The sequence below is a fragment of the Canis lupus genome, chromosome 16, assembly GCF_011100685.1.
Source record: "Canis lupus familiaris isolate Mischka breed German Shepherd chromosome 16, alternate assembly UU_Cfam_GSD_1.0, whole genome shotgun sequence".
Taxonomy (NCBI): domain Eukaryota; kingdom Metazoa; phylum Chordata; class Mammalia; order Carnivora; family Canidae; genus Canis; species Canis lupus.
In genome coordinates this window covers 9300577-9322677 of record NC_049237.1, presented here as the reverse complement: position 1 = coordinate 9322677, position 22101 = coordinate 9300577, and the positions used below count along the sequence as shown (strand labels likewise).

Here is a 22101-nt window from a genome sequence, read left to right as displayed (position 1 = left end):
GATGAAGTGAGTTAAAGGAGGCAGAGGGGAAAGAAAACATTCAGGAATTTAGTTCATTTGTACATGTATTAAATCTGAAGTGTGTTTGGGGCTCCATGTAGAGATATTACATGTGGGAAATTATCAGAGTGTTCATGTGAGAGGTCAGAATTAGAGATGTAGTTTTAGAAGTTCACAGTAGGGGCACGTGGATAACTTAGTTAAGCATCCAACTCTTGATTTTGGTTCAGGTCATGATCCCAGGGTCATGGGATTGGCTGTGCGTGTGCTGGGCATGGAGGCTGCTTAGGAGTCACTCTCTGTCCTCTCCTCCCTCTTCCTTTGCCCCTCCTCTCTCCCAACCCATGCACATGCCCCCCCCCCCAAAAAAAAAGGAAAAAAAAAATTAACAGTAGTTAATGGTGATGGTGGTAGTGGTAGTAATAGTAGTAGTAATAGTAGCAGCAGCAGTAGTAGCAGCAGAGTATGGGAGAGAATGAGGTTAACCAGTGAATGGGGTAAGGAACCACATGAACACCAGAGTTTAAGGGATAGAAATAGAAGAATCAGTGCAAGAGACAGAGGATGAAGATGGACAAAAAGGAAAGAAAAGAACCAGGAAGGATATAAAAAGTGCTTTTCATTCCTCTTTTTCTTGTTCCTATTTTATCAAAAGCCAAGGGAGGAGAATGTTAAATCTGCAACCTGATGGAATTGTATGAGACCTGAGAAAACAATAGTGGATAGAGAAGAGAATGAGATTAGAAAACAGACTCAGTAAGTGTAGACGACAGTCAAAAAAAAAAAGTGCTAAAGATAAGGGGGAAATGTGTTGCTAACTTAAAAGGGAAAACACAGATTTAGGGGTAGGGGAGTATTTTTGCAGATGGTGGGAGTTCTTTTTTCTTTTACAGTAGGGAGTAAAAGTATATCCTTAGCCGGAGGAGCTGTTAAACAGGGAGATTAAAGATTCAAGAGAGCGGGAACATTTTTGATGGAGGAAGGCCCTAAAAGAGATGAGAGAAAGATGGAGTAAAGATCAAAGGAAGATAACAGGGATCCCTGGGTGGCGCAGCGGTTTGGCGCCTGCCTTTGGCCCAGGGCGCGATCCTGGAGACCCGGGATCGAATCCCGCGTCAGGCTCCCGGTGCATGGAGCCTGCTTCTCCCTCTGCCTGTGTCTCTGCCTCTCTCTCTCTCTCTGTGTGACTATCATAAATAAATAAAAATAAAACAAACAAACAAACAAACAAAGGAAGGTAACAATCTCAATAAACAATTTAGTATTACCTATTGTCTCAGTGGTCCCATGACCACCCACTAGTTTGGTGAGCCACTGGAACAGTTCACATGACTCAAAGTTACACTCATGGCTAAGTTTTATTACAATTTAGAAAAAGCAGGAAAAAGATATATATAGCACACTGGAGAGGTCAAGTCAGATTTTTTTGTCCTCCTTCTGTGCTAATTGCACAATCATGTATTTCTTCAGCTGCAAACTACAGAGACATATGCAAGATATCCCTGTCCAGGAAAAACAGAAAGGGCAAAGAGGAAAAAAAATGTCAGAATTAAGTCCTAACATGGCAATAATTGCATTAAATGTAAATGGTCTAAATATACCAATTAAAAGACAGATATTGACAGAGTGGATAAGAAACCATGACCCAACTATGTGCATTTTATAAGAAACTCACTTCAAATATAATGATATAGGTAGGTTGAAAGTAAAAGGATGAAAAAAATATATACTGTGAAACAGGCAGCTTCTTTAACAAACAAACGTATGCTTACCATATGACCCAGCAATCACCCTTCTGGGCATTTATCCCAGAGAAATGAAAACTGTGTCCACACAAATACCTATTCCCAATGTTAACAGCAGCTTTATCTGTCATAGCCAAAAACTGGAAATGATCCAAGTGTCCTTTGGTAGTGAATGGTTAAACAAACTGGTTTGGCATGGACTACTACTCATTAATAAACAGGAATGGTGATGACAAGCCTGACTCCATTTCTTGATGTTTGAATGCTGACAGCTTTTAAGTTCCACCCTTCCCTCTTCCCCTTGTACCCCATATCTGGACAAAATGATAAGAAATGCTACACACTCCTCTGGCGCCATCAGATGATTCAAACCACACAAGACCCTGCTCCTGCTCAGGAACCTCATCCCAGCCCCACCCCCAACTGCAATAAAAACCCAGCCAGTCTCCTTGCCTTGCTGTCTCAGGCCATTTTGAACCTGCTTGAGAGGCCTGCCCTACTTCCCCCGCAGATCTCAATTATGTAAGCAAGAAATCTTCCCATGCTTTCTTAGTGTATCACCACTCTTGACATCCAAACCAAACTTTGGGCGGAGATCCCTCCTGCTTTTTCAGAGTTATATAATAAGAGCAAACTATTGGTACACACAGTAAGTTGGATTTTTTTTTTTTTAACTGAAGTATAGTTGACACACAATATCACATTAGTTTCAGGCATACAACATAGTGATTCAACAGCTCTATATATGCTCACAAGTGTAGCTACTGCCTGTCACTATACAACAGTATTATAAACCATTGACTCTATTTCTTACACTGTACCAAAATAACTTGGACTAATAAGGAATAACAAGGACATTATGCTGAGTGAAGAAAAGCCAATCTCAAAGGGTCCCATACTGCTTGGTTTCATATATACATAACATTAGTGAAATGACAAAATTGTAGAAATGTAGAACAAATTAGTGATTGTTGGGGGTTATGGACTGTGAGCAGGGAGGGGAGCACATATGACTATAAATAGGTAGCAAAGCTTGGTGGTGATGGAATAGTTCTGTATCTTGATAGCAGTGGTAGTTACGTGAATCTACACATTTGATAAAATGACAGAACTAAACACACACTTTGTAGCAATGTCAACTTCCTGGTTTCGATACTGTGATATTATACTATAGTAAACTGGAGGAATTGGGTGAAAGGTACATGGGACCTCTTTGTACTATCTTCAGTAACTTCCTGTAAATCTAGAAATAAAAAGTTCTAAAAAATGAACCAACTAGAGCTATATCCAGCAATATAGATGCATCTTAACATATGCAAGACACAAAAGACTATATAGGTAGTCATATAGATAAAGTTTTGAGCAGCACATTTTAATTATATTGTCTAAAGGCATATACATAGGTAATAAAACTGTAAAAAAAAAAGTCAGACTTCTTTTTTTAAAGATTTTATTTATTTATTCATGAGAGACACAGAAAGGCAGAGACATCGGCAGAAGGAGATAGATGCAGGCTCCCTCTAGGGAGCCCATTGTGTGACTTAATCCTGGAATCCCAGGATTGCGCCCTGAGCCAAAGGCAGAAGCTCAACCACTGAGCCATCCAGGTGTCCCAAAGTGAAGGACTTTTAACAAAAACTGATGACCATAAAAGTTGGAATAGTAGTTGCTTCTGGAGGGAAGGAGAAAGTTGCCATCTGGAAGCGACACACAGAGAGCGTCTGTTTTGCTGTCAATGTCTTGGTTTGTGACCTGGGTGGTGATTATACTTGCATTCATTTTATAGGCGTTAAACTGTACATTTATGTTTCATACACCACTCACATTGTTATTTGACCAGAAATAATTTGAATAGAACATAAGAAGAAAGATTAACCTTGAAAAGGAATAAGAACACTTCTTCCTCTAAAATGGGCAGAAATGAGGGAAGGATGATGAAAGTGCAAGTATAATTTGAATCGAAGGGAGGAAAGTTGTGTCTCCTCCCCTGAAGGATAGAAAACACTAAGCTAAGAATGCAATAGAGATCTTCAGGAAATTAGGAAAGGTTTAGAACAACAGTTTACAGGAATGGAGAGGTAACTAAACCACCTTGATCAAGGGGAATTACCCAGCAATTTGAAGCCTTCAGGGAAATGGCAATACTACATTTATGATTGCCAGCCAAGAAAATTCATCTAAGCAAAACTTAATCCTATTAGGCATGCTCTTATGAGGCCAAGGAGATGTGTAATATATTTGGGAAAGAAGTCTGTCAAAATGAATTAAACGTTTAGAAGATTTGGTGTTTAGAGTAGTAGTATCCATCTAGGCATTTTGAGAATTTAGGAACAAGGTCAGGGAAAGTACTGTTCTCTTGGGTTGAACATGGTCAAATTAGCATAAAATGAAATATAGTAGTAATCTACAAAATGTATTGAGGAAACATGAAAGATACCTTGCTCAAATCACAATCATCAGTTTATCATCAAGATTTCGCTATAATTAGGGACATCTGGGTGGCTCAGCAGTTGAGCATCTGCCTTCGGCTCAGGCTGTGATTCCAGGGCCCTGGGATCGAGTCCTGCAACAGGCTCCCTGTGAGGAGCCTGCTTCTCCTTCTGCCTGTGTCTCGCCTCTCTTTGTGTGTGTGTCTCTCATGAATCTTTAAAATCTAAAATCTTTAAAAAAGATTTTATTTATTCATTCATGAGAGACACAATGAGAGAGAGAGAGAGAGAATGAGAGAGAGAGGCAGAGACACAGGCAGAAGGAGAAGCAGGCTCCATGCAGGGAGCCCAATGTGGGTCTTGATGCTGGGACTCCACAATCTCGCCCTGGGCGGAAGGCAGGCACTAAACCACTGAGCTACCCAGGCGTCCCTAAATAAATAAAGTCTTAAAAAAAAAAAAAAAGATTTCACTATAATTAGGAGAAATGACAAATGTGATTACAGCATAACTTGACTTATATGTAAAAAAAATTTTTTTTTTGTCAAAAAGTGAATGAAGGTGCTGATATAAATTGAATCGTGTACTTAAATTGTGCTTTTCCTTTTTGTTTTAATAAGAAATTGAAATTTATCTAGTTTGCTACTGAAAATGTTATCACCAACCATACATTCTTTTATACAGTTCTATTTCATGATATCTTTACATTTAGTTTCATTTGGTACAATCTTTTGGATACAAGTATCATCACAATACTTTCTTTTAATCAGATGGGCCAGTTCTATTATTCAGCCAAAGCTTTTGATGTCTTAGAGAGGCTGGATCCCAACCCTGAATATTGGGAAGGCAAGAGGGGTGCCTGTGTGGGCATTTTCCAGATGATCTTAGCTGGAAGAGAACCCAAGTAAGTAATCACACAAGAGACACTACCTCTATTCTTTTGCTGGTTTGTGAGGGAAAAGAATTGTTTTCTTAAATGCCATGTTCTGAAAACCCAAAACTATAATGATGAATAAAAGATTAAGGTGGGGATCCCTGGGTGGCGCAGTGGTTTGGCGCCTGCCTTTGGCCCAGGGCGCGATCCTGGAGACCCGGGATCGAATCCCACGTCGGGCTCCCGGTGCAGGGAGCCTGCTTCTCCCTCTGCCTGTGTCTCTGCCCCTCTCTCTCTCTCTCTCTCTCTGCGACTATCATAAATAAATTAAAAAAAAAAAAAGATTAAGGTGTTTCATGTTTCTATCTGACTTTTATCCTCCAGAAATTTTTATGTCGTAAAATCAGGTCATCCCAAATCATATGTACTGGGGACATTGAGTATACTATACTATATACTATAGCTTTCATATGTAAGAGCAAGATCTGTATTTGGCTCCAAATGAATCGTCATTTTCATAAACAAAGTCTTTTTCAGTCTCTTGTACTCCTTCTTTGCCTGTTGTTTTTTTCATGTCTTTTAGTTTAGGCTTCAAAGAATTAGGAATGGAGTGGGTATGGTTGATAATTGTAATTCTTTTTTTTTTCTTTTGCCTTCTCATATTCCAGGAAGTACTAAGATGGTAGATTTACATAAAATTAAGTAACATACAGCTCCACTTGTAACAAACTGAAAATACTTAAAACTAAATTCAGTTTTCTAAAAATAACCTTGTGGAATGTATTTATTAGTATACGAATAGGACATGTGATTATTTTTTAAAAGTAAATAATCTATCAAAAATTACTTCCTGCCTTGTGTCTACTTCCAATCCTAAACACAAGTTTAAAGAATTTTAGGTGAAAGAAGATGCTTGAGGGAAAAAAATAGAAAATATGAGTGAACTCTTAGGGAAGAGGATCAATGGGCAGTCACCTATACATTTGATAAGGCAATAGGAAAGTTTTATTTTTTTTTAAGTTTTTTTTTTTAAGATTTATTTACTTATTTATGATAGAGAGAGAGAGAGAGAAGAGAAAGGCAGAGACACAGGCAGAGGGAGAAGTAGGCTCCATGCCGGGAGCCCGATACGGGACTCAATCCCGGGACTCCAGGGATCGTGCCCTGGGCCAAAGGCAGGCGCCAAATCGCCAAGCCACCCAGGGATCCCCAATAGGAAAGTTTTAGTATGCATTACTTAAAACATGAGTTTTAATTTTAATTAAATTTAAATTACTGAAAACATAAATACTGGGAGTGGGGTACCTGGTTGCCTCCATCAATTAAGCATCCAATTCTTATCAGCTCAAGGTGTTGATCTTAGGATCATGAGTTCAAGCCCCACATTGGGAGCCTACTTAAACAAACAAACAAACAAAAAAAAACCATAACTACTGGGTTTTTGCTAAATCTTGGCCCTGAACTTTCCTGTCTTCTATATGTGTTAATATATTAATTTTCTTGAAGAAATCATTCGTTCCTCTGGCTTTGTAAAAAAATTTTTTTTAGATTTTATTTATTTATTCATGAGAGACAGACAGAGAGAGAGAGGCAGAGATACAGGCAGAGGGAGAAGCAGGCTCCATGGAGGGAGCCCAACACGGGACTTGATCCCGGGTCCCCAGCATCAGGCCCTGGGCTGAAGGCGGCACTAAATCGCTGAGCCACCCAGGCTGCCCTGGCTTTGTAAAATTTAACAAATAATGGCATTGACTCTCAGTTTATGGTGATTGCCACCTTAAAGAAAGAAGAACTTGGATTCAGAGAAGCAACTTGTTAGTACAGAGCTAGAATTTGAACCCAACTCTTTGAACCTAGCTCCTTGATACACCTTTTTTCTACGGGGTCAAAAGAATAGGCGTAGAAATAGAAACACTAATGTCATATTAGGACAGAAAGATTAACAGCATGTATATAGATAGTATAAGTAAACAAGTGAAATTTGGGTTGGTTAGAAGGATTTCATAGAATTTCCATTTTACTATACCACTGTAAAAATAGAAGGCTTGGAAGTTCATAACTATTTGTGAATACACAGTAAAATAATCTGTTACCAAAGATGCTCTACTGGAAGTATGTGAAGAACAAGTACAAGTTTATTTTACCTGTTAATTTACATGGTTTATTGAAACGCTTTATCCTATCAAATCTTTTCCTCAGAGAGACCCTTCGAGAAGTGCTCCATTTACTGAGAAGCACAGGTAACACCCAAGTGGAGTACATCATCCGGATCATGAAGAAATGGGCCAAAGAAAACAGAGTGCCTATCTAAAATAGCTACAGAGTCCTAGGGAACCAGTCACCACTTTGATGTGAAATTGGAAATCATTTTCCTCTAGTTTAATGTAAGATGCAGGGCTCTGTTCTTTGACATTTCCTTCCTTGCCCTTCAAGCATCAAGATCAGTGACTGACTTGCTTAGAACTAGCTTCCTGGCTGAACTAAGCACCATAGTCCATGCTATGGTCCCCATATGATCCAACTAGCAATAAGACTTTGGACTTGTCTGGTGCCTTTCTTCCAAAAGTACTCAGAGAACTCTTATATGATTTACTGACTTTAAGGAGAATGGCATCATTTTTTTTTAAATATTGGCATTCCATGATACTTTCCCCTCGCTGCAATAACAAATGCCTTTAATGCTCAAGAGGCACCATCATTCTACAGTCTTCATCTTGCCCATCTTGCCCATCTTATCCCATTTTACTAGAAAATTCCATAAAGAATTTTGTAATGCATTTCTGAATCTTGGGAGAGCAGAGGTCATAAATAGTGATATGAGTCGAAGAGTGGCAGGAAGATCCCTTATCAAACTCATTAATGGCTAATGAACTTCAGGGATTACTCTTTCAGTAATTCTGATGATAAATAACATGGTACACTGAAGCAACAGGAGTATTGCAGTTTTTCAGAAGGTGAGTACCATAGAAAAAAACCCATGTGGTATATCTACAAATGTTCAAGAAATAGTATACCGATTGCATTAGTCACTCCTCCAGTATATTTTAGGGAACAAAACAGGCTAGGCATTGTTTTTTCATATATCTTGTTCAATAGACCTCAATTTTGAAAGTAGGGCTGCAAAGATCAAACATATGCAGTGTAGCTGTTAATTAATGTAATGATAATAAAGCATGGATTGTGCGGAGTCCTTTGAGGAATCTCCTAATGGCTGAACTCTGTCCTAAGTCATATTCCAGCCCCATGTTTCTGAGCTCTTGCAACACAAACCTATTATACAACTGAGCAGTTTTAGACTGGCAACTGATGTTCAGAAAATAGACGTACATGTTTTTCTGTACCAGATTACCTTTGTTTCTATACCATGCATTTTGTTTCTATTAGTGTAAGGTCCGCAGCATTACAGGTGTAGAAAGTGCAGAGCTGTCCCCTTCCAGCATGCGAACTGAAAGAAAGTCCTAATTCCTTGGAGCACTCCAGACAGCTTAGAGAATTCGCATCTGCACTGCCTGGGCTGATACACCTATGCCCCCAGTGTGCGCCCAGCCCACTGGGCGCACACTGTGGCTGAGGAAGTTATGCAGAACGGAGCCGGAAACACGGCAGGGGAGCAGTCTAGGAGAGAAGATGAGGTTCTGCAGGGAGCCTTTGCCTTCTGGATGGTTGTGAGGGGTTCTTTTAGTTCCTGTCTTTTATCTTAGACCCAGATCTAACCCATTCAGAGCACGGGTCAAAACAAACTGGCCTGAATAACTGAATTTTAGAAAACAAAATCATATTTTTTCATATGCCAAAAGCTGCTTTGTCATTACATTTTCCTACTTTTTCAGTAGTTGGTTCTCAGCATCTAGGGTACTAGATGGATGAGAGCTGGACAGAGCAGGCTTTAAATTTAGTTATCTTGTGATTTTTACTTGCACTCACGTAAAATATTTGGAAACATAAGAGTGGAAAAAGACAGATGGAACTCCTCAGTGGCTTTTGGCAATGAAATTTGTCTTCCAGTTAATTGCTATTATTTTCAAATTTCCTAGACTTAATAAGCTTTTACATTGATGGTGATTTACTGTTAAATGAGTTTTTGTGGAATTTAACAATCTAGCTTCTCCCTGCCATTGTCCTGTCTTTTGAGAAAAGCAGATACTCCAAAACTAGCAATTCCTGGAATTTTAAACTAATTTCTAAAAAGTTTTTAATCTATAGTATTGAGCCAAAAAAGCATAGTCTAGTTTAAGAGGGATACCATCCAATTCTGTTAGTAAGGATAGCTACTTTTAAACTATTGGCGGGGTCTCAAGATTGCTTGGCAGTTTTTCTTATATGTGATGATACAGGAGAGAAGAGGGTACAGGCTTAGGAATGTAGTGTCATATGTACAGTTCAGAACATCAATGTACTATTAATAGTTGGTAGCAAATTTTACTTGCAAATGGAAAATTTTTAAAATTATTTTTGTACTTCAAAAGAATTATTATATTGTACTGCAATATACTCAAATTAAAGTTTATTATTTGGTCTTATGGTATTCTGTTGAGTGCGGTGAATGCAGGTCTTGGGTATGTCATGTGCCTTCCCCTGCCTCTTTTTTTTAAAAATTAAAAAAAAAATTTATTCATGAGAGACACACAGAAAGAGAGAGGCAGACACATAGGCAAAGGGAGAAGCAGCTCCCTATGGGGAGCCCATGTGGGACTCAATCCTAGGGCCCCAGGATCATGACTTGAGCCAAAGGCAGATGTTCAACCACTGAGTCACCCAGGTGCCCTACCTTCTCCTCTTTCTTGACCCCAGAATAGAGGGGAAAAACAAAGTTTGGGGCTCCACAGTTAACTCTTTATGAGAGAGGAAAGTAGATATATTTTTAGAAGCCCTGTCCACTAAGGCTGTGGTTCCTGTTTGATCATATTCCGTTTGGCTCTTTGCTGAGTCATAGCTCATTTCAAAAGTGTTAGAGCCAGTACCATACCTTGCACAAGAAAGCTCACAGATACTTGTTCATTGACTAATTAAGCATATCATAGATGGTAGAACAAAAGACTTATGAGACCTGACCTCATATAATTCTGGTTCCCATGTAATTATTGTTTTATTGTGTGCCAAGCATATCCTAGGAGCTAGGGATGCAAAGATAGATAATGCACAGTCCTGACCCTTAAGGAACTCAGTCCAAAAGGATTATATGCAACTAAACACAATACTGTGTTATTGGCAATAGGAACAAAGTGTTGATAGAAAATAAGGCAATGGGTTGAGGTGCCTGGGTGTCTCAGTGGTTGAGCATCTGCCTTTGGCTCAAGTCATGATAAATGTTAAATGTCATGTTAAATGTCAGCTCTTGATTTTGGCTCAGGTCACGATCTCAGGTTCATGGGATCAAGCCCCACTTGGGGCTCTAGGCTCAGTGCAGAGTCTGTCCCTCTCCCTCTACTGTTCACTCTCACTCTCTCTCTAAAATAAATAAATAAAATCTTTTCTAAAAAACTAAAAGAAAAGGGCAGCCCCTGTGGTGCAGCAGTTTAGTGCCGCCTGCAGCCTAGGGCATGATCCTGGAGACCCTGGATCGAGTCCCACGTCAGGCTCTCTGCATGGTGTCTGCTTCTCCCTCTGCCTCTGTCTCTGCCTCTCTCTCTCTCTCTCTCTCTCTCTCTCTGTGTGTGTGTGTGTGTGTCTCTATGAATACATTTTTTAAAAAATTTAAAAAAAAAACTAAAAGAAGGCAATAGGAATGTTTGTATCCCTTATAAATCAACACCTCTTGCCTCATTTGGGAGAAGCAATCAGAATGGATCTGAAAGTCTGCAGCTAGCAAGATGCCCCTGCTTCCATGTGTGCAAGATGTGCAACATACATCTGAGTACATGGAAGCTGAAGGAATGCTTTCCTCCTTTAAGGCTTGGTAAATTTAAAGAGTTGAGAGCAGGTGGCCATTACTAGACCCCAATAGTTATATCTGCCTTTTTTTTTTTTTGTATATCTACTTTTTAATGGTAAAAATGAATTAGTAATTTACTAGTAGTTCCTATATGTAGAATTCTGTTAATTTGATTTAGATAAATAGTCATCTCTGCCTCTTCATCCTATAAATACTTCTAAGGTGTGTAGGTATTTTATGATAGTGTTGAAACAGTGTTCTGTCTGTTGAGAGATGCTGTCAGAGAAGCAGCGCTAGAGACCTGATGATGCACCTGTGACCTAGCTTCACTCTGGACTCCAAGAATAAGTGAAGAACAGGGGATCCCTGGTGGCTCAGCGGTTTAGTGCCTGCCTTCAGCCCAGGGTGTGATCCTTGAGTCCCAGGATTGAGTCCCGCATCAGGCTTCCTGCATGGAGCCTGCTTTTCCCTCTGTCTCTGACTCTCTGTCTCTCTCTCTCTCTCTCTCTGTCTCTCTTGAATAAATAAATACTATCTTTAAAAAAAAAAAAAATAAGTGAAGAACATAAGACAGCACACACTCACCAGATGGGTACAACCAGCTGATGGGTGTATGTTGACTATGTAGTTTATGGTCAAATGCATACTTTTTGTTACATCAAAACCCTTCCTTTAAATACAATCTAGATGCCATATAATTCTAGGGAGTGGCCACATTGGTGGCTGGAGCAAAGGAAAAGAAAGAAGCAGATAGCAGGTCCCTACTCAGGCTGCCCCTCTTGGGGCAACACACTTTACAGACCATCATATGGAGTAAGTACACTGCTCCAAGGACCTAAACTATACATAAACTATGAATACATTTTATCTAATTTTATTCATCATAGTTTTTATATATTCATTCATCTATTCATGTATTTATTTAGACAGTTACTTATATCCAACTATGTTCTAGAAGAGAATTGAGATAAATTACTAAAATACACATTATAAAATATGAATAGAAGGCATTTAAGAATAAAAGAAGCCAAGAGTAAAGTTCATACACAAAAGTACATATAAGAATTACCAAAGATGGGGATCCCTGGGTGGCGCAGCTGTTGGGCGCCTGCCTTTGGCCCAGGGCGCGATCCTGGAGACCCGGGATCGAATCCCACATCGGGCTTCCGGTGCATGGAGCCTGCTCTGCCTATGTCTCTGCCTCTCTCTCTTTCTCTCTCTGTGACTATCATAAATAAATAAAAATTTTAAAAAAATTTAAAAAAAAAGAATTACCAAAGATGGACCAGAAGTTCACCTTTAAGCTTCCTACCAACCAAAGCAAAGGGTAAAATATAACCAGATAAAAAATTCACAGTCCACCTATGTGAATGAACTCCCTAATGAGAAGGAAAAACTGGATTCTTAGTGATCTCTGATTGTTTCTTGGGTTCTAGTTACGTTTACTGCACTATGACTTAGACATAACTACATGCTTCACAAAAATTTCAAAGGAGCCTTATTGCTTCCCTAAATATATACAGGTTTTTCCTACTGTGTACAATTAAATAATTACACTTGTCTTTCTATTCTTAATTTCCCCTATAAACATATAATTATACTCCTTTGCCAGTTTTCTGACCACTGGGTAGTTATTAATATGGTGGAGCTGAGACATGTTATTCAAGTTTTTAAAATTACAAGTGGTTCACTTGGTAGAGCATACAACTCTTGATCTCAGGGTTGTGTGTTCAAGCTCCACATTGGGTGTGGAGCCTACTTTAAAAAAAAGGCAAATTACAAGTGCATGTTGGGATGAAAATGTGGGTAACAGTGACCTAAAGCATAATTGCCAGGTACTGTAAAAGCAGTGAAGGGGTGGGTTAGTGTAGTTTAACATTTACTAAGGAGATTCAATAAGAAATTTAGGGAAATTTGTTTTCTCTCTTGTCATGTAAGTAGTTACATAATATTCTCAATTTTGCTTCCTGGCCCATAAAGCCTAAAATACGATCTGGGCCCTTTACAGAAAAGATTTGTTGAGCCCCACTCTAGAATATTGCCTTATCAGCCTCAAGTGAAACTTTCTCCAATGGAATATTTAAAAAGACAAATTTTTGGGACATGACTGTGTATAAGTCCACTTGCATAAGATATCTAAAGCTGTCAGATTCATAGAAGCAAAAAGTAGAACGGTCGTTACCAGGGACTGGAGAGAAAGGGGAAACAGCAGTGGTTTAATGGGTATAGTTTTAGCCCTCCTGGATGCAGAAGTTCTAGAAATATGTTTCACAACAATGTGAAGATAACTCATGCTACTTAAAATGATTAAGATACTAAATTTTATGTTATGGGGAGTCTTTTTGACCAAAATTTTAAAAAAAGTAAAGGTGTGTAAAAAGATATGCTGTACAAATACCAGTGAGAAGAAAGCTGGGGTGGCTGTCTGAATAAACAAAGTAAACTTCAGAGTGAAGAGTCCAGAAAGCCACCTGAATCATTCACCTCATCTTTCAAGTATCCGTACTGCTCCCAATATCCCTGACTCTGAAAAACTGTTCTTGCCAAAAGGCTAATTTATTTTCTTTGGATACTGTAGTTTTTCTTTTTAATCAGCTGCTGCAAGCCAACAGAATTTAATTAACTTACCATTAGTAAATGGCTTTCCTTGCTTGGTTAACAAAGGAACTACTCAGAAATATACTTTGGTTGAAGCCTCATCCTCGTTTATTCTTGTGAAGAAATTCTGCTGTGACGAAATCTCATTTTAAATTTTCTAATTTTTTTACCTTTGTTTTCCTGTGAGTTGGGGTTGTTGTAATGACTGCTTTTCTGGTCACGTGACCTTTATTGCATTCTCTCACCACTGCCACAGTATCATTACATAGCAAGCGTAATGTGTTGCCACCTAATTTGACACAAAACAATTCCCACTCCACTGTGCCTTAAAGGCTCTAATACCACAGGCTGAGGACCCATTACTGGAGTTTCTCTAATTATCAAGTGTGTGGATCCTAATGATATATTTAAAGAAGGGAAAATGACCATTAGGTGGCTCTGTGGACCATTGGACCCATAGTAAGATGGACTTTGGCCAGGACTATATTTATTACTTGGTGGCTGCACTCCAGCAGTGGGCTTGTGGCACATTCTAGAATCCTGTGTATCACAGCCCTGAAAAGACCTGGGTATTCCTTAGTGTCCTGCCATCTGAGTAAATGGCCATAGGTCCTTTGTGGGAAAGGACTGAGGAAATCATGAAATAAATATATAGGGGATCCTTGGGTGGCTCAGCGGTTTAGCGCCTGCCTTTGGTCCAGGGTGCAATCCTGGAGTCCCGGGATCGAGTCCCACATCGGGCTCCCAGCATGGAACCTGCTTCTCCCTCCTCCTGTGTCTCTGCCTCTCTCTCTCTCTCTCTCTCTCTCTCTGTGTCTATCTCTATCATAAATAAATAAATAAATCTAAATAAATAAATAAATAAATAAATAAATAAATAAATAAACGAACTCATACAGTTCTGTGAGTTTTGGCAAATGTACGCGGTCATGTAACAAGGACCAGATAGATGATTTGGTTTTGTACAACAAAGTTATTTTTTATAAAGAATCCCAGGTTTAACTTTATGCTCATTCTCTGTGGTCACAACCACTATTCAGGAATCTGACCTGGGCATCTGTCCAGGATGGCAGAGGAACTAAAAAGGAAAAATTTAGGGGGGTGGGAGGAGCCTGAGTGGCTTAGTTGGTTAAGTGTCTGCTTTTGGCTCAGGTCATGATCCCAGGACCCTGGGATCGAACTCCGCATTGGGCTCTCTGCTCAGTGGAGAGCCTGCTTCTCCCTGTCCCCTCTATTTGTGCTCTCTCTCATTCTCTCTCAAATAAATACAATCTTAAAAAAAGAGAAAATTAGGGGATCCCTGGGTGGCTCAGTGGTTTAGCGCCTGTCTTCGGCCCAGGGCATGATCCTGGAGTCCTGGATCGAGTCCCACGTCAGGCTCCCTGAATGGAGCCTGCTTCTCCCTCTGCCTGTGTGTCTGCCTCTCTCTCCCTCTCTGTGTATCTCATGAATAAATAAATAGAATCTTTAAAAAAGAGAGAGAGAGAGAGAGAGAATTATAGAAAGGGTGATGCAGATACAAGTTGCAAACAATCAAAAATCCAATCAATAAAAAAATAAGATCGATAAATGGTATTGGTCTTCTCAGTAGCAACTCTGAAAGCTACAAAACCATGCTGCAGTGCCGTAAGAATTCAGAGGAAATTATTTCCAAGTAGAAATTGTCATTCAAATATGTAGTAGAACAAATATCTTTTCAGACATGTATATAAACATAAAATTATCTCTGGAATTATGTGCCAGACCAAGAATATGGGGGGAAAAAGCTAAGGAAACATGAAGACAGGCATATAAGAAGTGAGAACTCCAGGTTAAGAGCAGGTGAAGAGAATGCCCTGGATAATGACGGGGACGTACTTCAAGGTGCTGTGCAACTGTTTCAGAGAACAAAACCAAGACAGACCAGAGCAGGTCAGAGGCTCCAGGAGAGACTTACTCAAAATTAAATAGAATACCTAGATTATTAACATACTGAGAAGAGAGTTAGGAGATAAGCTCTATAGAAAATGAAGCAAATGGGACATTGATTATTAAAATGTTCAGGGAAGGAAAAGTAATCATCGTGTACTTCATGGTTCAGCTGGAAAAAGCATTTATAGGCCCTAAAACTATAAGTACTAAATACCAATTCAACCAAAAATTGATCCAACAGTATTAGGAGGAGAGGGGATGTAAAATGTTCATGTACGGAGGTGTGTGTGAGAAAAAGCTGTCTTCGTATTTTATTGCACAAGGGTAAATGAAAATAAAGTGCATGATTTAGTTCTAATAATCAGAGGTGGCCGAGCAAAACCAGAGAATTGCTTAGACAAGCCATATTTGCAGGAAGCACTTTGCCACGTAGCAGAGAAGACATCACTGTGAACAGCTCCACAGCTGCTCATCGGGGAGGTGGAGAAGGGTAAATGCAAGCTCCTGGGTCATAAGCTTAATACCTGCCGGATGGATGGTAGCCTGGGTGGCTCAGCGGTTTAGCATCTGCCTTTGGCTCAGGGCATGATCCTGGGGTTCTGCGACCAAGTCCTGCATCGGGCATCCCACAAGGAGCCTGTTTCTCCCTCTGCCTGTGTGTCTGCCTCTCTCTGTGTGTCTCATGAATAAATAAAGTGTTAAAAAAAAAAAAAAACCTACCAGGTGGACACATGGCCCTGGGGTCCCCAGATATACATATTCACCAAAACAGCTGGTCCAGGAAAACACTTCATACTCAAAGATGAGTAACTCAGACAAATGGACAACACAGTTAATGGTCTATAGAAAATTAACCCAAGAGAAAAAGAAGGAAGTCAAGTGGTAAAAAATATCACCAGAAAATTGATGATATGTACATGAAAGCTATAACTAAGTATTTTACTCAAATAGAGAAAATAGTGGTAATTCACTGACATTTCATATTTAAGGTATCATTAAAAGTAATAAATCAAGTATATATAAGTGTACAATTCCAAATTAAAGTATAAAAAAGAGAAAATTCTGGGGTACGTGGTGCCTCAGTGGGTAGAGTGTGCGACTCTTGATCTCAGGGTTGTGAGTTCGAGCTCCATGTTGGGTGTGGCAATTATCTAAAAATAATCTTAAAAAAATACTAAATTTCATCATTGGTCATAGTATGGAATTACAATGTCAAAAAGAAATCGAGGATTAAGCATATTATAAAAGTATCTTGTTAGGTCAAAAATACAAACCTTCCAAATTATCAGAAGTAACATATCCTAAACAAAGCGAACAGATCAGTTTAAGGGGGGTTTTTTAAGAGGCTAAAAGGAGAAAGCATGACATAAAATAAGGTGCCAGATCTATGCTCAAACATACCTCTCTTTTTTAAAAAAATTTTTATTTATTTATGATAGAGAGAAAGAGAGAGAGGCAGAGACATAGGCAGAGGGAGAAGCAGGCTCCATGCACCGGGAGCCCGACATGGGATTCGATCCCTGGTCTCCAGGATCGCACCCTGGGCCAAAGGTAGGCACCAAACCGGTGCGCCACCCAGGAATCCCTCAAACATACCTCTCATGTTGAAAATGTTAATGGACTCCACTCATCTATTGTAAGAAAAAGATTGGCAGATTAGATCACAAAACAAAACCTAACTCTGCTGTTTACACATAACGTTAATAAAAAAAAAGGCAATACTATAATTGAGCAAATGCAAATAAAAGAGAGCAGGTGTCACAACCACACAGGGTTGAATCCAGGTCAAAAGCATTAAGCAAGTCAAAGAAACACACAAACACACTTTGAATGATAAAAGGTCCATTTCCCAATGAAGATATAACCGTTACGAATATGCAATGAAAGAAATAACATCAAAAAATAAAAATGAGGGACAGCTGGGTGGCTCAGTTGGTTAGGTGTTTGACTCTTGGTTTCAGCTCTGGTCATGATCTCAGTGTCCTGATTTGAGCCCCACATTGGGCTCCTCGCTCAGTAGGGAATCTGCTCATCCCCCACCCCCACTGTCCTCCCTCCCTCTGCTTACATTTGTGCTCATGCCTATGCATGCACTTGCTCTCTCAAATTTTTTAAAAAGATTTTATGTTTTCATGAAAGACACACACACAGAGGGAGAGACACAGGCAGAGGGAGAAGCAGGCTCCCTGCAGGGAGCCTGATGTGGGACTCAATTCCAGGACCCCGGGATCACACCCTGAGCTGACATGAAGCTCAGGCACATGACATGGCACAAGAAGGCAGCCGCTCAGCCGCTGAGCCACCCAGGTGTCCCAATAAATAAATTTTTTTAAATAATAAAATTATTTTTTATTGGTGTTCAATTTGCCAACATACTGAATAACACCCAGTGCTCATCCCGTCAAGTGCCCACCTCAGTGCCTGCCACTCAGTCACCCCTACCCCCGCCCTCCTCCCCCCAATAAGTAAATCTTTAAACAATAATGATAAGAGCTACAAGGACAGTAGTCCCAACAGTAGAAATGAGAAAATGTAAGTAAAAGCATATAAGTAACTTAAGTATCACAACTAATAAGAATATCTTGTTAACATATCTTATGCCTTGAAAACAGAACAACTCCTTTTCAAGGAATCATAGAACATCAGTAAAGCTGACTATAAATAAGGCCACAAAGCAAATAACATCAATCAGTTGTGTAAGTTCTTACTATGCAACAGTCACCCATCAAAGCACATCCTATATATTAACTCACTTAATCCCAACAACTTTAAAAAGTATGTATATTATCATTCTCATTTTACAAACTATGGTTTGAAATGCTGAAGTTATTTGCACCGAAGTCACAGAGTTAGTTAGTAAACAGACCAATGCAAAAAGAGAACCAATGCAGACGTTTTATTTATTTTATTTATTTATTTATTTATTTTATTTTTAAAAGATTTTATTTATTTATTCATGAGAGACACAGAGAGAGAGAGGCAGAGACATAGGCAGAGGGAGAAGCAGGCTCCATGCAGGGAGCCCAATGTGAGACCTCAGGATTACGCCCTGAGCTGAAGGCAGACGCTCAACCGCTGAGCCACCCAGGTGTTCCCAATGCAGACGTTTTAAATCACAATGTCATTGGTAAAAGTTATCCACAAAATTAAGCACCTTGCCACCTAAACATCAAAAAGGAAAAGAAGGGACGCCTGGGTGGCTCAGTGGTTGAGCATCCGCCTTTGGCTTATGTTGTGAGCCCAGGGTCTTGGGATAGAGTCCAGCGTCAGGATCCCTGCAGGGAGCCTACTTCTCCCTCTGCCCATGTCTCTGCCTCTCTCTGTGTGGTCTCATAAATAAATAAAATCTCTAAAACAAAAAAAGAAAAAAGAAAAAAGAAAGAAAAACAATTTAACAACAACAACAAAAAGCAAATAAAACCCTAAAAAAAAAAAAAAACCCTCTTAATTTTGGGGTAAAAGAGAGTATCCAAACTGTTCTGAAACTGGATTGGAGATAAAGCTCAAAGGACAGGTTAAGCTCTTGAATCCTTATTATTAATAAACAGAAAAAAATGAGTGACTTAAGCATCTTATCAAGAAGTAGGGGTGCTTGGGTGGCTCAGCTGGTTAAGCATTGGATTCTTGGTTTCAGCTTAGGTCCTGATCTCAGGGTTGTGAGATCCAGCCTCAGGTGGGGTTCCGCACTCAGCATGGAGTCTGCGTGTCTTTCTCTCCATATGCCCTTCCCCTCCGCTGGTGCTCTGTCTCTCTCTCAAAGAAATAGATTAAATGTTTTTGTTGTTGTTGTTTTTTTTTAGAGAAACAACATTGAAGTAAACATAAGTACTCCACAAGAAAAACTGGTAAACTCTGAAATTGATTAATTTAAAACTAGAAAATAGGGTGCCTGGGTGGCTCAGTCAGTTAAGAGTCTGACTTCGGCTCAGGTCATGATCTCAGGGGCCTGGGGTCACGATTATACAAATGGTAGTGTACTAAAGATTGTTCTGCATATTGCGTTTTTCACTTAAGACTAGATTTTAGTGGGATCCCTGGGTGGCGCAGCGGTTTGGCGCCTGCCTTTGGCCCAGGGTGCGATCCTGGAGACCCGGGATCGAATCCCACGTCGGGCTCCCGGTGCATGGAGCCTGCTTCTCCCTCTGCCTCTCTCTCTCTCTCTGTGTGACTATCATAAATAAATAAATAAAAAATATTTTTAAAAAAAGACTAGATTTTAGTAATGAGATTTTTATTTAAAGATTTTATTTATTTATTCATAGACACACGCACACACAGAGGCAGAGACACAGGCAGAGGGAGAAGCAGGCTCCATGCAGGGATCCAGATTTGGGACTCGATCCCCGTGTCCAGGATCACACCCCAGGCTGCAGGCGGCGCCAAACCGCTGTGCCACCGGGGCTGCCCAAGATTTTAGTAATGAGATTTTTAAAAGATTACATAGAATCCCATTGTATGACTTAACTCATACGTGAAATGTATGCCAAAATCACTTAAATATATTAGCTTGGCAAAGATCAAAAAGTTTGATAACATATTGCCAATGGTACTGGGAAATAGAAACCTTCACAAATAGCTAGTAGAATACACATTGATACTTACTTTGGAGGGCAGTTTATCAGATTCAAAATGCACATATTCTTTGATTCAGCAGTTGAGTCAGATTGAGCACATTATATTTGCTGAAGAGTCGTTTCTATTTCCTTTCCCGTGAGCTATCTGTTCATATCTTTCTCTACTTTTCTATTAGGTTATTGTTTCCCTTTGACCGGTAGGAGTTCTTTATAGATTAGTGAAATTCACACTTTGTGAAATATGTTGTAAAATTGTTTCCATTTTGTCTTTTTAAAGATTTTATTTATTCATGAGAGACACAGAGAGAGAGAGAGAGGCAGAGACACAGGCAGAGGGAGAAGCAGGCTCCAGGCAGGAAGCCCGAGGTGGGACTTGATCCGGGGTCTCCAGGACCAGGCCCTGGGCTAAGGCAGTGCTAAACCGCTGAGCCACCCAGGCTGCCCTGTCCTTTGTTTTTGACTAGCTCTGTTCTGTCCTGCAACAATTTGTTTTAAATAGTTTAAATTATCAATTGCACTTGGAAAGGCTTTCCCTAGTGTGAGATTTTTTCAATCTCAGCTGATTTCTTCTAAAGTTTTACTATTTCATCTTTTACATTTGAAACTTCGATTCACTAGAAATCTATCCTTTCGTAAGGTATGAGATACAATTTTATTCTTGTGCAGATGGCCACCCAGTTGTCTTATACTATTTAATTCATTCTTTCCTCACTGATTTGAATATTATATATTCAACAAAGACAGGAAAATGCACAAATGGAAAAGTGGAAAGTGATTATAAACAGGGAATTTACAGAAGAGGAAACCTAAAGAACTAACAGGTGTATGAAGCAATGCTCAACTCCCTTAGTCATCAGAGAAATGCAAATTTGAATAATAATGACTGGCAAAAATTAAACTGTATTTGATGGTGGTGGTAGGGTGGAGGGCTGAAGTGATACAGGAACTCTCATGCAGCCATTCTAGAGAGCAGTCCCTTAATGTGGATCTGTGGCCTAGGACTCTAGTTCTCACCTGACCATATGTCCCAAAAACATTTTCACACAGATCCAAAGGGCATATGAATGTGTTCACAGTTGCTCTGTGGTGGTGGTGGGGGAAGCAGGAGGTAATTTGAGCGTTCATCATTAAGAGAATACGCAAAACATGCTATTGCGGATTACTAATTAAAAGTTGTAAAATGGTGGGGCGCCACGGTGGTTCAATCGGTTGAGTGGTTGACTCCTGATTTCTGCTCAGGTAATGATCTCAGGGTTGTGAGATCAAGCCCGGGGTTGGGGGCTCTGTGCTCAAAAGGCATGAGATTCTCTCCATCTCCCTTTTCCTCTGCCCTCCCCTCTGCTCTCTCTCTCAAATAATTCTTTTTTTTTTTAATTTTTTTAATTTTTATTTATTTATGATAGTCACACAGAGAGAGAGAGAGGCAGAGACATAGGCAGAGGGAGAAGCAGGCTCCATGCACCAGGAGCCCGACGTGGGATTCGATCCCGGGTCTCCAGGATCGCGCCCTGGGCCAAAGGCAGGCGCTAAACCACTGCGCCACCCAGGGTTCCCTCTCTCAAATAATTCTTAAAAAAGTTATAAACTGGTATAATACATTATAGCAATGTGGGCAGATCTTAAAAATATGGTATTGAGTGAAACAAACATAATGAGATATTATAATAATAAATTTACTATTAAAAATAGATGCAGGAAAAAAAAAATAGATGCAGGGCTGCCTGGGTGGCTCAGCGGTGGAATGTCTGCCTTCAGCTCAGGGTGTGATCCAGGGTCCTGGGATCGAGTTCCCCAGCGGGCTCCCCCTGGGGAGCCTGCTTCTCCCTCTGCCTGTGTCTCCGCCTCTCTCTCTGAATAGATAAATAAAATCTTTAAAAAAAAATAGATGCGCTGAGTGAAGTAAGTCAGTCGGAGAAGGACAAACATTATATGTTCTCATTCATTTGGGGAATATAAATAATAGTGAAAGGGAATATAAGGGAAGGGAGAAGAAATGTGTGGGAAATATCAGAAAGGGAGACAGAACGTAAAGACTGCTAACTCTGGGAAACGAACTAGGGGTGGTAGAAGGGGAGGAGGGCGGGGGGTGGGAGTGAAT

General features: G+C 39.9%; 1 protein-coding gene across 3 annotated transcripts in view; it reads left to right on the top strand.

Moving 5' to 3' along the window:
* TTC26 (tetratricopeptide repeat domain 26) overlaps positions 1-9573 on the top strand; it is a 53231-nt gene extending 43658 nt beyond the window's left edge. For all 3 annotated transcript variants that reach the window (XM_038559423.1, XM_038559422.1, XM_038559424.1), the window contains 2 exons: positions 4945-5078; positions 7248-9573. In XM_038559423.1, the coding sequence (XP_038415351.1) occupies positions 4945-5078; positions 7248-7359 (246 nt within the window). In that variant the 3' untranslated portion in view covers positions 7360-9573. The remainder of the gene's footprint in view (positions 1-4944; positions 5079-7247) is intronic.
* Positions 9574-22101: the final 12528 nt, after the last annotated feature.